The sequence below is a fragment of the Typopeltis vanoorti genome, chromosome 25, assembly GCF_054136105.1.
Source record: "Typopeltis vanoorti isolate ZY-2024b chromosome 25, IOZ_Tvanoo_1.0, whole genome shotgun sequence".
Classification (NCBI taxonomy): Eukaryota; Metazoa; Arthropoda; class Arachnida; order Uropygi; family Thelyphonidae; genus Typopeltis; species Typopeltis vanoorti.
This window is the reverse complement of record NC_143573.1, coordinates 47995833-48010953: the sequence shown is the minus strand read 5'-3', so window position 1 is coordinate 48010953 and position 15121 is coordinate 47995833. Positions and strand designations below refer to the sequence as shown.

The 15121-nt window shown below is 34.4% G+C and overlaps 1 protein-coding gene across 1 annotated transcript in view; it reads right to left on the bottom strand.

Moving 5' to 3' along the window:
* Positions 1-15121, bottom strand: part of Arl1 (ADP ribosylation factor-like 1) — a 108954-nt gene that overhangs the window by 52142 nt on the left and 41691 nt on the right. Inside the window, exon 3 of the mRNA XM_090414421.1 lies at positions 5535-5616. Coding sequence (XP_090270547.1) covers positions 5535-5616 — 82 coding nt within the window. The remainder of the gene's footprint in view (positions 1-5534; positions 5617-15121) is intronic.

Here is a 15121-nt window from a genome sequence, read left to right as displayed (position 1 = left end):
TTGAATCAGAATGACTGCCTCTCACTAAGATATGGGAGAGTGATTCTAATCATACATCATTAAAGGTTTTTGAAATTAATAATACAGTTAATTAATAGCAATCAATAGTGTTTCCTCAGTTATATTTTTGCATTGTTTTATGTATAACATGATGCAGCTTTCACTGTTTCAAATCAATCCATCATCTGCATTTTACTTTGCAATTAACTAATGTTGCCACTGATGATGGCCTGCAATTTTCCGGCTGAAATATATGTGGCCTTTGAACAAATAATATTCACTTCTTTCCCTGTGTTATAATATGAACTGTAAAGTTCAATATTTTCTTCATCTGTCAAGTTTTTAAGTTCCAGTATTAAAGGAAATTCTTGATACCAAAAATATCATAATCAATCAGTTTATAACTGGCAATAACTAGGCAGAGTTTTTTTGCCTTATTTTTTAATATAAAACTTTCTAAAGAAATACTAATTAAAAAATACTAATATAGCATAACATTTTCAGTTAAATGCTTACATATACAAAGGCTTCTGTTCAAGATGAGTGCCCATCACTAACACCACGTTTCAGCATAAAGATGTGCACAAATAAAAACTGAGAGAACACATCAGAAAAATCCTTATGGGCAGTATGATCACTGATAACACTTTCACAATGACTCAGGATACAAGAGTATACAGAGGATTTGAAACTGGAATTAATCATTACTTAGTTTTTATGCAGGATAAAAATGGATATTATTTACATTTTATAATAGTGACAACAGAATTAGATAAGAGAAATGGCTACACCATGATACTGCTGGATTTGGCAAAGACATTTGACAGATAGTATATGGTAAAATGGAATCTAGGAGAATGAAGGTGACAACAGAGTGCCTCAAGGTTCTGTAATAGGGCCACTATTCTTTAATTTGTATATAACTGATATGGGAAAGATTAAAGGGGGGGGGTGGATATTCAGTTCTTTGCTGATGATGTACAACTGGGAAGGGCAATAGTTGATAAAGGTAACATATAAATATCCTGCAGGATGATTTAAATAATAAATTGAAATTGTGGGCAAAGGATAATGATTGTCAATTTAATGTTGCACAATGTAAGGTTATGCACTTCTAATTGAAAAGGTTACATACTGTGTATTATATTGACAGTATGGATTGTAAGAAATTGATGAGGCTAGGGACTTGAGGATAATGGTGGAGAGAGAAAGAGAGCATATTGCAAAAGTTAGTAAAACTTAAAGGATTACTTGGATGTTGGAAAAAAACACATTAACAAGTAAAGATAGGGAGGTTATTGTTCCTCTATATAAGGCTATGATTCTGCTGCCTCTTGACTACTGTACATAGATATGTCACATGTGTTTCTTGGGGGATCAGGTGGTGGTGGAGAGGATTCAGAGATGAGTGACCAAGCCGATAACGAGTCTGTAGAATGCTCCCTATGAGAAGAGGTTGAAGGTGTGTGTGTGTGTGTGTGTGTGTGTGTGTGTGTGTGTGTGTGTGTGTGTGTGTGGATTGCAAAGTTCAGTTAATCAGTGGAAAACAGGGGATACGATAGAAACTTCTAAGTTATTAAAGAGGTTCTATAAGAATGACAACAAGGAAAATTTTTAATACATGATGAACAGAGAGAGAGAGAACTACAGGTCATACTCAGAAGAGTGTACAGACTATATTTTTTTACTTGAAAGGTAGTGAGTGGAATGGGTTGCCAGAATTAGTTGTAACTCTGAGAGTGAATGAGTTTAGAAGAAGTATGATAGGTGGTGTGTGTATAATGGTTAATTGTGGGTTTCTCAAGATGAGTTTTCTGATTCCATGAAGATACCTGTGTAATAATGTAATAATAATATTCTACTGAAATGAAAAATATGCAGATATTTATGGAGATGTTTCCAGGATTCTTTAACTAAATTAAGTAGCAAATCTGACATGAAAATTAGCAATAAAAAGACCAAAACTATGAAAATAGACAAGACATACACAATTTTTAGTGTTGTGCCTTTAGTTTTCTATTTCCATATTGCCGGCCTCATTGGCCAAGTGGTTAGCATATCCTCTCCAGCCAAAAGGCTGTGTGTTCGAATCCTGCTGTGGGCATGGATGTTTGTGATTGTATGTGAAAATACTAGTAGTGGTGGCAGAAAGCAGATGGCATTGCCATAGTTGCAGTTCGTTAGTTGGTGGATTGAGTGGCGGAGATAGAGCTGCAGAGTTGGTGCCCTCCCTCGACGAGTCTTTGGACTCCCAGGAGGTGTCACATAATAATAAATATGGAAATAGAACAACTGAATGAGCAAAGCTGGTATGATAGGAAGCTAGAGAAATAAATTTATATGGAATAAAAGATATCAGCCAAAACACCACCTAGCAGTATAGAAGATAGTGTTCAAAGCAACCTTAACATATGGATATGAGAGTTGGGTTAGAAATAAAACAGTTGAGCAAGGAGTGGAGACCACAGATATGAGAGTTCTGAGAAAAATTACACAAGTGAACAAATAGTATCAACAATTCAATTATATTAAGAATGAACATACCTGCAAGAACCCGATTATGTTTGCATTTACAAATGTGCGAGCAGAGCTAATATAAGGTGTATGGTATGGTCACAAACAAAATGGAAGAGGAAAGGTTAGCAAAACAGGTGTCTGATGGCAAGATGGAAGGAACAAGATCCAGAGGAAGAGCAACATCTAGGTGGAGATAGGTGCATTCAGAAGAAGAAGAATGCCCTAGAAGACAAATATAAGATTTGGCAATCTTGGAATGCTGACAAGTGATACTCATTTGGAGGTTGTCGACAGAATATCAGTAATGGTATAAACATATTGGTATGGTACTATCATACATCCTATACACCCCTTGAAGGAAGATATCAAAATATTTCCTTTGGGTTAAAAATAATTACCACTGCTAAATTAAAATCTAATATTGCCAAATAGCAGATATTTTACAGTATATTTTACTACACTAGGTAAGTAAGTACCTAGTTCTGCTCAGTGCATTCCTGTGAATGACAATGACTTTGCTAATGGAACATAATAAAACACTGTTAGTTAACATTTAATTTAGTAAGGTTGGAAATTTTACTCATTTTTTTTTTTTAGAAAAAAAAAAAAACTATTTCTAATATCATCATCCCTCAAGGGGTGCAGAGGATATGATAGTACTACATGAAAAATTACATCATTACTAACTTCCTATCTACAATTTTCCTCCAAATCAGTCTGTTACCTGTCAAGACTCTTATATTTCTATCTTCTAAGGCACTTTTTACTGTTTCAATCCACCTATATCTTGGTCTTCTCTGGGTATTTTTCCTGCCAATTTGGCAGAGATCACTTGTTTTGCTAATCTTTCCTCTCCCATTCTGTTTAAGTGACCATACCACCTGAGATTAGCTCTGCTAATGCATTCCTGGATGCTGACAATATCAAGTTCTTTCCTAATATCCTCATTTTTAATATGATATTGCCATTGATGCCATCTGTTCATGTCCCTAATCTTTCTCAGGATTCTCATATCTACAGTCTCTAGTCTTTGGTCAAATGTTTTATTTCTAAACAAGCTTTCAGATCCATGACTTTAAATTTTTCAGGAGATGATAATGTATACTAAAATATTAATTAAAAAAACTTTAATTGTTACCTTCCTATATTTTGACACTGTTACATTGCCAGCTTCTGGGAACATAAAACTATGATATGTGCATGCAGGCACTAACAATGAGCAAATGAGGCTGATGAAGGCAACTGAAGTTGGTCCTAGAGTCTTAAAGGTGCCTTTAGGACTCTAACTTTTCCTTTTTCATTGTGTCAGTTGCTTTCTCTGAAGCCTCAAAAAATTCCTCCACTTCTACCTTAGTAGAAACTTATGTGGAACCATAGGCACAAATAAGTCTCATTGTCCAGTTCCTCATTCTGATATCTGCCCACATCACTCTACTTGATGCTGCCTGCCATTCAAGAAGATTAGCCTCGTATTTAGTGTTGAACACTGTCTTTACTCCTTCTTTTCCTTGGTTGTCATTGCCTGAATATAACATTTTGCATTTATTGCTCAGAAAGATCTCACCAGTTTTTGTCTTTTTTGTTTCAGTCACCCCTATTATGTTGATCTGGTACTTATTCAATTTCTCAGCTAGCTCCATTTCTTTGTCATTCAGACTCAACATCACCAGATTTCCAGATTGGTACTATCAACATAAGAAGTACCGATCTGGAAATTTGGTGATGTTGGTTTGAGGTGTGTTTCAGAATTTGTTTCAGTAGCTGACTTTTCACTGTTCGTCCTGGTTCCCTGGAGAAAACAACAGAGGCCTTGTTTAACCAGGCGACCCCAGTCGGCATGAAATTCTGCCATGTTGTAGCATCATTTTATATTGTGGTTTAAGCCAATAAGAATACAATTTGGTCAGCTAAATCCCAAATTGCCAGCCCATCCTCATTCGTTCAGTATCTAGGTAGTCTCCAGTCCTCACCTTCTCATGGTGCACCTAACAGGGTGTACCATGAGAAGGTGAGGACTGGACATTAGGTCAGAAGCACTGGTCAGCTCTCTGCATTCCTTTGAAGACTATGTGGAGGTCTCCACTCAGTTATAAAGTTTTGACCCTTAAAACCCCCCCCCCCCATCTCTAATATATCTGGTGCAAAACTTGGTAAAAACTGCCTTTTTAACCTTGTACTGATATGTCATCTATAATAACCTGCAAGTAAGAGAAGAAAGTACTGTTTTATTTAAACCAAGATTAATTTAAAATCTTGGGCAGAAGATACTCTGTCAGCTATTTTCACATCTAACAATCAATTCAGCTCTTTTGTGCCACTGGATCTGACCTAGAAATCTGTTAATGGATACTTGAAAAATTCTAATAATTTAAAATATGCAGAGAAAATTCTGAAGCTATTGTCTCATCTTGAAAATGATATCTCTGAATTACACTGCATTAAATAAAGATGCTTGATTTAAAACTTATGCTGTCACATGCAAAGCAAGGAACTAAAAAAAGCCAACTCTTAAATTCTGTAGAAAATTAAATTTTTTATTTTAACATCAACAGTGGATTAGTAAGAATTACGTTTGCTGTAAATTGCAAGTTTACCCGTTTTGCGAAAAAAAACTCGTTTCCAGGAAGGGGGGGAGAGAGCCAGTCTCTTCTAAAGGTGCTTTTCACAATCAAGATTCTTGATAAACCTTTTTTTATTGACCAGTGTTTATCTTTTTTTTTAAATCCAAGGGCAGCAATGTAATGTAGTGATTGTGTAAATGAACTTTTTGCAAGAGAAAATTGCAGTCTGCATGTATTTTCATTCTAAATGTCTCCTATACCTTTAAAAATGATTGCAAAAAAAAAAAAAAAAGTGAAGGTAGTGATACACCTTTTGAATAACTTAAGATCCATTTAGCAATGCAACATGACTCGACATATGGATCTTGACATGACATGGGAAATATTTATCCTATTTGTATTATAAATGCAATATTAACAAAACACAATTAAGTTTACAAAAGTATCAACATATACCTTATACTTGTCTGTCCTCCAAGATCCCAGACTTGAAATTTCAAGTTCTTGTAGGTAACTTGTTCCACATTGAAACCAATAGCTAAACAAACAAGTAAGGACAAATAACTTTCAAAAATGTAAAACTTAACTGAAAAGCTTTTATAAAACTGTCCTATAAAATGACTACAGACTTCTATGGCTAAAAATATTTTAATCACAGAAGCATATTACTGCTATGTGCATACAAATAGTTAGGTTATGTTTTTGCCACTGTTTGAAACATATCAAACAGATGACTTTTTATTATTTTTTTTATTTAGTTGTTTACTAATTGCATGTAATGTAGTGTATATATGGGCATGTATCTATAAGAAATCGGTGATAATATTTTAAGTTATACATTCCTTTCCTATACATACCGACGAATATATATATGTAAACTCTTACCACCAGTCCCAACACAAAAAACAGAGCCATGAACACTTGCCTCCAATGATGCAAGTGCTTAAGCATGAATTACAAATTATCAGCAATACTTTCATAAAATATGACTACAGCAACATACTATCAACAAAAATCTTCATAAGACTGCACTTAAAAATTAAAATAAATTAGATTATTTATTTATCTAATTTATTTTAATAATAAAACACTAGCCATACATTTAAAGGCACATATAAAAAAATAAGCACAATACCCACAAATACAACTATAATGCTACTTTTAAACCTCCCACAAAATTAAAGAAATTATTAATTTCCTTGATTCCCTTCTGTAGTATACAATATTTGATCGTATACAGGTGAAACTGAATGCACAAAAGGAACACAACTGACACATTAAATTTAGTAGCAATGCAAAGATTGGTTGGAGAAAATGCTGAAGTCATTAGAATAACATTCAGAAAACTCAAAACTTCTGCTGAAAAACAAATTAAACAGGATAAAACTGAATATTTAAAAGTATGTAGGAAAAAAAACAATCTAGGGAAAAATTACCAGTTTATCATTAATATACTGAAATTTAAAAATGCCACTTCTTTCAAATATCTTGGAATATTGATCACTTGAGATAATAAAATTAGTACAGAAATACAAGCTAAAATAAATATGCCTCCAATTCATTGCATCATTCATTATCTTCCAAAATTCTGTCAAGGAGAGTTAAAACAGAAATATACAAGGTAAGTAACAGATTTATTGTTTTGTATGGAGAAGAAATCTGGAGCATAACAGATCAAAATGCAAAAGCTTTGCAGATATTTGAAAATCAAATTAGAAAAGTCTTTGGACCTGTAAGAGATAACACAAGTGAATGGAGAAGACATAATTAAGAACTATATGAACTCTATAAATCCCCACTTCTGTTAATTCAAAGCTTACAGATTGAAATGGCTTGGCCATGTGGAAAGAATGGGTGAGGAAAAAATGGCTAAACAAGCTTCCAAGATGAAACCTGATGGAAAGCAACCTAGAGGAAGGCTGCAGCAACACTGGAAAGATAACATCCAAAAGACTTAGCTGAGATAGGAATTCTGGAATGGACTGGAAGAACTCAAGATGGGAAAGAATAGAAGTTGGTACTTGCGGCAAAGAACCTTAAAGGTTCAACAAGCTGAAGAAGAAGAAGATAGTAAATCTAGCCTTTCTGATGGCCTGGACATGACACACAGAACTGAACTGGAAAGGCATTCTACATCACACCAAAACCTGGTATGAGCATAAATTTAAACAAGTCTGAATTTCTAATCAGTCACCCAAATCTCAACAATAACGACAACTTAAAAATCTCAAGAATCTGGATAGTATATATTTGACCCACATCTCTTTTCTTCTAACAGGTCATAATAATTAAGACTGTAGTACTCTAGGATCTCAGTCATAATTTAATGACAAACTTCAGCCCTTATTTTAAATACTGATTAGGCTACCAACCAATGCTGTATCATTCAAAGTTAATAAGTTGATCTCTGATACGTAAAACAGGACTACAGCTTTGATGTGAGTGTATGTGCGTGCGAACACACACACACTACTTCTGTGTATGTGCGCACATGACATTAACATGAAGATCAAAATGTAGGGAAATTAAAGATATTACTTATATGATAATAGTCTACATAATTTACAAAAATGAATTCAGTTATGCATTGCTAAGGCAAACACACACACACACACACACACACACACACACACACACACACACACACACACACAAAGTGTGACAAATTCTTGGAATGCATATACAAATTATACCGTAGTTTCTTCCATACAGTATGTGTGTTCCTAAAAATCATTACATTATAAAAATTTTGCACAATAAAAATAACAGGACTTATGGGAGAAAAGAGAGTTAGAGGCAGAGCACTCAAAACCTGTACAGCCTCATAAATAATACTGTACTCTATAATACCCCCCCCCCATTGGACACCCATGACCGTGTGATTGCATTTTTATCGATGTATGAAAGTTTTGAGAGGGTATAGCGCATCAGCGCTCACCTTAATTGGTCCAATGCAATTAATTGCAGGATAACTTTGAATACTTTTGCGTAGAGTGGGGGGAACAATCTGTTTAAGGATTTATTAGAAAACAACAATGAAGGAGAATGCTATATTTGGTTGGTATATTTGAAATACTCAAAGATGAAAATATGTGAACCATCATTTATAAAACATGTAAGAATAGGAAAGAATAAGTGTGAGTAGAAACACTTTCATTAATGGTACAAGAATTATTAATAATTATCATTTGTGATATGTGTGTCCTATAAGTTGCTGGGTAGAGCGAATAGCATGATCCTATAAAGTCATGAATAAGTGAATTTATGATGGCATAATTTAAAAAAAAAAAAAAACTTATGAAGAGAGAGAGAGTATTGCAGGAATAAATATGGTTTGATGGAGCAGCAAATCATCTCGTAAAATTTGTTGCACATGTTATGTGTATTTCTCTGGTTTGTGTATATTTCGCTCCATTTTACAAGAATTTTATTTTGTTTACTGAGACTCAGTATACATAACATCCGATCATTATCAGAATTATCCACACTTTCGGGAATCCTACACTCATTAGTTTTTTTTTAGTATCAGCAGTTCTTCTCTTATCAATCTCACACATGCCGGTATTTTGTTGTAGATCAACAACGTCTTATAATACACAGAATATTCATTTTTATTCAGGAATAGCTATTTTTTACTGTCTGTTGTTTCCGAAGACTAGAATAAAAATGTCTCTATATCATTAAAAAACTTTGCAACCTCAACAGATGCTATACTGTTTGATATTTTTTACTGTCTGTTGTTTCCGAAGACTAGAATAAAATGTCTCTATATCATTAAAAAACTTTGCAACCTCAAGAGATGCTATACTGCACAAGCAAAAGAAAAAAACAGCTCACCTAGTCATGCCTTCTCAGCGGTTTAAAATACTAGAATGCAAAGAATTTGACCCGTTGGGCCTCTTTACATCTTTTCAAAGGGCTGAAAGGTGTATGCATTTTGAAAGTACACCCGGGTTATTAACACGAATGTGATGCAATGTTTACGCATCGAAAAGTGCCCTCTTCACGAAGCACTAATGCTTTATTACCCTCCTGAAGAGGTCAATGAAGCATTAGTATATTGTGTTAAATTTTAAGTCTGCAAACAATTGGGGGAGTCTTTAGGAATAAGTGCAAAAATATAATATCGGTGATACTGATATTTTGTGGCTGAGCACCGCACACCTAGCACACCCAGAATATTCGCCCGATACATATATATACATATACATATATATATATATTTTTTTTTTATTGTTGTTCAGTACTTGTATTCTTATAACCATGACACTTATTCACATTTGGAGATGCTGGATTAAATACTTTTATCAAGAAAAGTACACAAACTTGGGAGAACAGTGCAATACACGGTACGGCAATGCACGTGGATATAGTGAGGTGAGAGAGAGAAGTTGAGTTCTGTGTACTCTCCATCACTATGTTCAATTAAATGGGGATTTATTGTGTTCACCTGGTGTTAAACTTGGTAGTGTAAAGCACAATTGCCTTGTGAAAAACTGTATGAACTAACAACAATTTTGTGTTTAAGTGATTTTATTCCCTTTATTTATTGCTTATGAACAAATTTGCACATTACAAATATGCACTATTGGAGAAATGATGTTATTTGCTTACCTTCCAAATAGTGGCTATCACCTTCAAGATCATCTTCCTGTGCAGAAAAAACATTTAGATGATGCTGCCACTGTTCAAAACGTTTATGGAACTTGCCTTCCAAAATTCTTTTCATTATTGTCACCACATGATGCTGGATGTCAGAAAATCTGCCTCCTTTCAAGGCATTCTTTAGTTTTGGGAACAGCCAAAAGTCGCAAGGGAGTAAGTCTAGTGAATACGGAGAATGGTGTAATTTTGTGATTGATTATTTAACTAGAAACTCATAGGGACACAATCATGATAGATTATTCAAATGTTTGGTCAAAGTTCTAATCTCCTCTTATGAACAGCTTCATGTAACCTTGCAGGCATTTCTAAATAACAACGCTGGCTCACTGTTTGTTCTTGTTTAATGAATTGGAAGTGAATTATGGCTTTAATTGAAACAAACAAACATGCACTGTCTTGATCTGCATGAAAAAAAGGCATGATATTCATGCTTTGTGTTCCAACCTGTCATTCACAATATTTGTTATTGACATATCTTAATAAATATTCACGTATAAAATACCACCACTGTTTTGTGAAAACTTTGGATATAGTATACTTTATTCTTATTGTCTGGTGCTACCATCAAGTCCTATTCACTTGTCATGAGATGCCACTTTATACTTCATCTACAGAATGTATTTTTGATTGTTAGTGGTTCCTGTTAGCTTGTTTTTGCAGGAGGGAGAGCCAGCTATCCCTTTCCCATCTCATATGAGACAAGTTAACTCATTTTCAGTAGAAAAGGCATTATAAAGATTCTCGGCCTCGACCATAGATAGCAACACTATTGGCAAGATTTTTTTTTCTAAATTGGTACATCTGTCATAAGCATCCATGTGATATTGCAAGTCATTCTATCAAGTAGTTTGTTTTATACATCTGTCTGAAGCAAAAGTGTTGTCTGTATCCCTTGAAATGGATAAAATTGAGTATCGTGCGGTTATAAAATTCTTTTTAAAAGAAGGTTTAACGCCAAAAGAAATTTACTCGAACTCCATAAAAGTTTATGGGCACTCTTCTCTTTCATTTTCAACAATTAAGAAATGGACTGCCGAGTTTAAATGTGGCCGTACCAGCCTTGAAGATGATCCACATGAAGGACATTCAAAAAGTGTAACAACACCAGAAATCATTGATCAAGTGCACGATATGGTATTGGATGACTGGCGAGTCAAAGTGCATTAAATTGCTGAGAGTATAGGCATTTCAAAAGAACATTTAGGATATATTTTGCATGAAGAATTGCAAATGAAAAAGTTTTGTGCAAGATGGGTGGCATGCTTGCTAACAGCAGATTAAAAACATACTCGCATGAAAATCTCTGAACAGTGCTTGGAAGGGGTTTTAACAAGAATAAAACTGATTTTATGCATCGATTTATTATTATGGGTGAGACTTGGATTCACCATTACACACCAGAATCCAAACAGCAGTCAAAACAGTGGACAGAAGCTGGTTGTTCAGCACCAAAGAAGACAAAGTTGATTCCATCAGCAGGAAAGGCCGTGGCATCGGTGTTTTGGGATGCTAAAGGTATTTTGTTTATTAATTATCTTGAAAAGGGTAAAACAATAACCACGGAATATTATTCTGATCTTTTAACCAGACTAGACAAAAAAAACTCGTGAGAAAAGACCCGGTTTGCAGAAGAAAAAAAAATCATCTTTCATCAGGACAATGCACCTGCCGACAAATGTGTTTTGGCAATGGGAAAATTAAGATCTGCACTATGAATTGTTGGAACATCCACCCTATTCCCCAGATTTGACTCCCTCTGACTTCTATCTCTTCCCAAAACTAAAACTCTTCCTCGTTGGTCAGTGTTTTTCTTCAAATTAAGAGATGATTGCAGATGTAGAGGGGTATTTATTTTGCAGATCTTACTGAGAACCACTACAGGGACAGGATAATGGCATTGAAGCATCGCTGGAATAAATGTATTAGTCTTAAGGGAGATTATGTTGAAAACTAAAAATAATTTTGATATTATGATTCATTTTTTCATTGTTATGCCGAGAACTTTTCAGATCACCCTCGTACAGTCATGCCGAGAACTTTTCAGATCACCCTCGTACAGTCATATCTGTTCATAATGCAGTCAATGGATGCAGAAACCAACTGATTTATGCAAAGCAAATTTTCAAAAGCAAATAAAGTTATATAGACACCGTGTGGCCACTTTATAAGGAACACCTTCCCATTTAGGAAAGTGGCTGTAGTTTGTTATATGAATCAGAAAGTTAGTAATAAGGTATTATTTTATAAAAGTTGTTAGTAAATGTTTGTTTGTTGTTGTATGATATGTACAGGATATTTATTATTATTAACATCTCCAGGGAGTCCAATGACTGATTGAGGGACGGGTACCTATGCTACAACTCTCTGCCATTCATCCACAACTACAGCGAACCTTATCATCTACATCAACGCCATCTACCACTCACTACCATCACAGACAATCGCAAACATCTATGCCCACAGCAGGATTCGAACTCACAGCAGATATGCTAATATTTCGGCCAACATGGTTGGCATTTCAAAATGATAAAAATTATCATTTTTATTTTTAATTTTTATTATTTTTTATATTTTAATGGAAAAAAAATCCCACATTGGTGTGGGTTCACAAATTTTACTTCCTGCGTATTTCGGCGCTTAATGAATATTAGTAAATATATTATGCATATTCATATAAGTTTCATTTCAAAGCAGAAATCTAAGAATTGCAGTTTCAAATATTTCACCTTATAATATATAGACATGTTTACACAAGAATATTATATTTTAATTTGCTAAATATTTCAGTCTGAAAATAACAGACTATCTTCAGTGGCTACATAGGAACAGTTTTTTTAACAAGGTGGAATACCAACAATTGATCATTCAAAAGTAGAACGAGCCACGTGATGTTATATCGCCAAGGATTAAAGAGAGGAAAACATTTTTTTTTTTATCACAGTAATGATTAAATTAAAGATATTAATTCACAAATTCATATAATAATCTTAATTTATAAATAGCATTAGACTAATGTAAGAATTAAAGTCTTAATTTAAAAAAAAAAATTATATATATATTAATGTGTTATCCTGATTAAACTTTCCCATATTTTTGATAAAGATATACAGTCATTTCGATTCAAGTTAGAGCACTGAAATAAGGCCTCAGCACTTTTTTTAAATAAAAGTTCAAATTTACAGCGATATCTGTGTAGGAGGCGAGTCTTGAACCAGAGGATGTTCTGGCTTGTCTCTATTCCATGCTCAGCCAATCCAGACTTATCGGATTTTTTGTGCTGAATGTATGATTGATGTTCCTGAATTCATTTTTCTATAGAGCGTCCTGTTTGTCCAAAGTAGGACAGATTACAGTTACAAGGAACTTGATACACACACACCAGGCAGAGACATAGTTGAGCGTTTATCTTTAGAAGAGGGGAAATAGGTGGATAGTTTGTTAATAGGTATATAAGTGGCTGTTAAATCATTTTTCTTCAGACTTCTTGAAATTAGTTCTGAAATCCCAGAAATATAAGGAATTGGAACTCAACATATTGAATCTGTGTTGTTTTGGATTGGCTTGTAAAAATCGAAGCCATTATTAATAAAGAAGCAATTTAATTTCATGTGGTGTTTGATAGTTGAAAGTTTTTTCTGTGATTCATGAGGAGTTGAAGAATTAGTTCTGACTCGTCGGATTAAACATTTTATGATTCCTGATAAGGATGATGAGCAGATTGTTTGAGAATATAACATTCAGTGAAAGTGGATTTTCTGTAAACTGTTGTTGTTGTTCAACAGTTTACAGGTTTTCTGTAAACTGCTGAAGGTGAACGGATAAGGAGGATGTCTAAAAAAGGATAACTTGTCTTTTTCAATCTCCATGATGAACTTAATACGAGGATGTAAAGAATTGATTCTGGCTAAAAAGGAAGGTAAGGAATCTCTATTATGAGGCCATACTGAAAAGATGTCGTCTATATATCTCATCCAAAAGGAAGGTCGAGGGAATATAGATGAGAACAGGACTTCTTCTAGATGTTCCAAATAAAAGTTGGCTAGAGCAGGTGAAAGTGGACTCCCCATGGCTGTTCCTTCCACTTGGTTATAGAATTTGTTTTGACACAAGAAATATCCAGAGTGCATCACGAAATCAAATAATTTTATAATGTCTTGTGGGAAGATGTCAGCAAGTAATTGTAAAGTCTCTTTGAGAGGTACTGTTGGATTCTGAATATATAGAGATTTGAGTAATTAATATTTTGCTTCCAGGCAATGACAATCAAGGAAAAGAAGGAGTAGCCATAGTATTCAACACAAAATAAGAGGCTAATCTTCTTGAATGGCAGTCAGTCTCAAGTAGAGTAATGTGGGCAAATATGAGAATGGGGAACTGGACAACGAGACTTATTTGTGCCTATGGTCCCACAGAAGGTTCTACTAAGGTAGAAGTGGAGGAATTTTTTGAGGCTTTAGAAAAAGCAACTGACACAATGAAAAAGGAAAAGTTGGTCCTTGTTGGGGATCTAAATAGTAGAGTAGGAAATGATTGTGAGACATACAAAAATATTTTGGGAAAATTTGGAGAAAAGAGCAAAGCTAATAATAATGGCAAATATCTGTTGGATTTCTGCTCAGGACATGGACTGGTTATTACTAACACCATGTTCCAACATAAAAATGTGCACAAATTCACATGGAGAGAAGAGGCTAGGAATAAGAAAAGTCTCATTGACTATGTTATTGTTGATAGTGATGTTTTCTCCCTGGTGCAGGACACCAGAGTGTACAGAGGATTTGAAATTGGAAGTGATCACTATTTAGTCTTGAGCAGGATAAAATTGAATTTCATATTGAAAAGAATAACATGTAAGAAAGTTTTAAAGCGAATAAAAGTTGAGCAGCTCTCAGATGTGAACTGTAGACTAAAATACAGAAATATTATTGAAAAGAAAATGAAAGAGTTTGAGAACAGGAATCAAACCTTGGAGATTCAGTGGCAAACTCTGAAGGAAACATTGATTGATTCTGCCAGAGAGGCATGTGGTGAGGTTGTGTGCAAGGATAAAAAAATTAGAACTCCCTGGTGGACACAGGAAGTCAAAGAGGCAGTGAAGGAAAAGAAGAAAGCATATCAAAAGTTCCTGGCAAATAAGTCAGCTTTTACTCTTACAGAATACAGAGACAAATGTAAGAAAGCTAAACAGTGTGTAAAACTAGCTAAACAAAAGTCATGGGAGGACTTTGGCAAGAATATAGAAAATAAATATCAAGAAGGTGGCAAAATATTCTGGAGGTTGTTGAAGAAGCTTAGGAATGGAGGAAAGAGTGCTGTAAAAGGAATTAGAGATGATAAAGGTGAAATGAAAACAGGAGAAAAAGATATCCTTGAAGTAT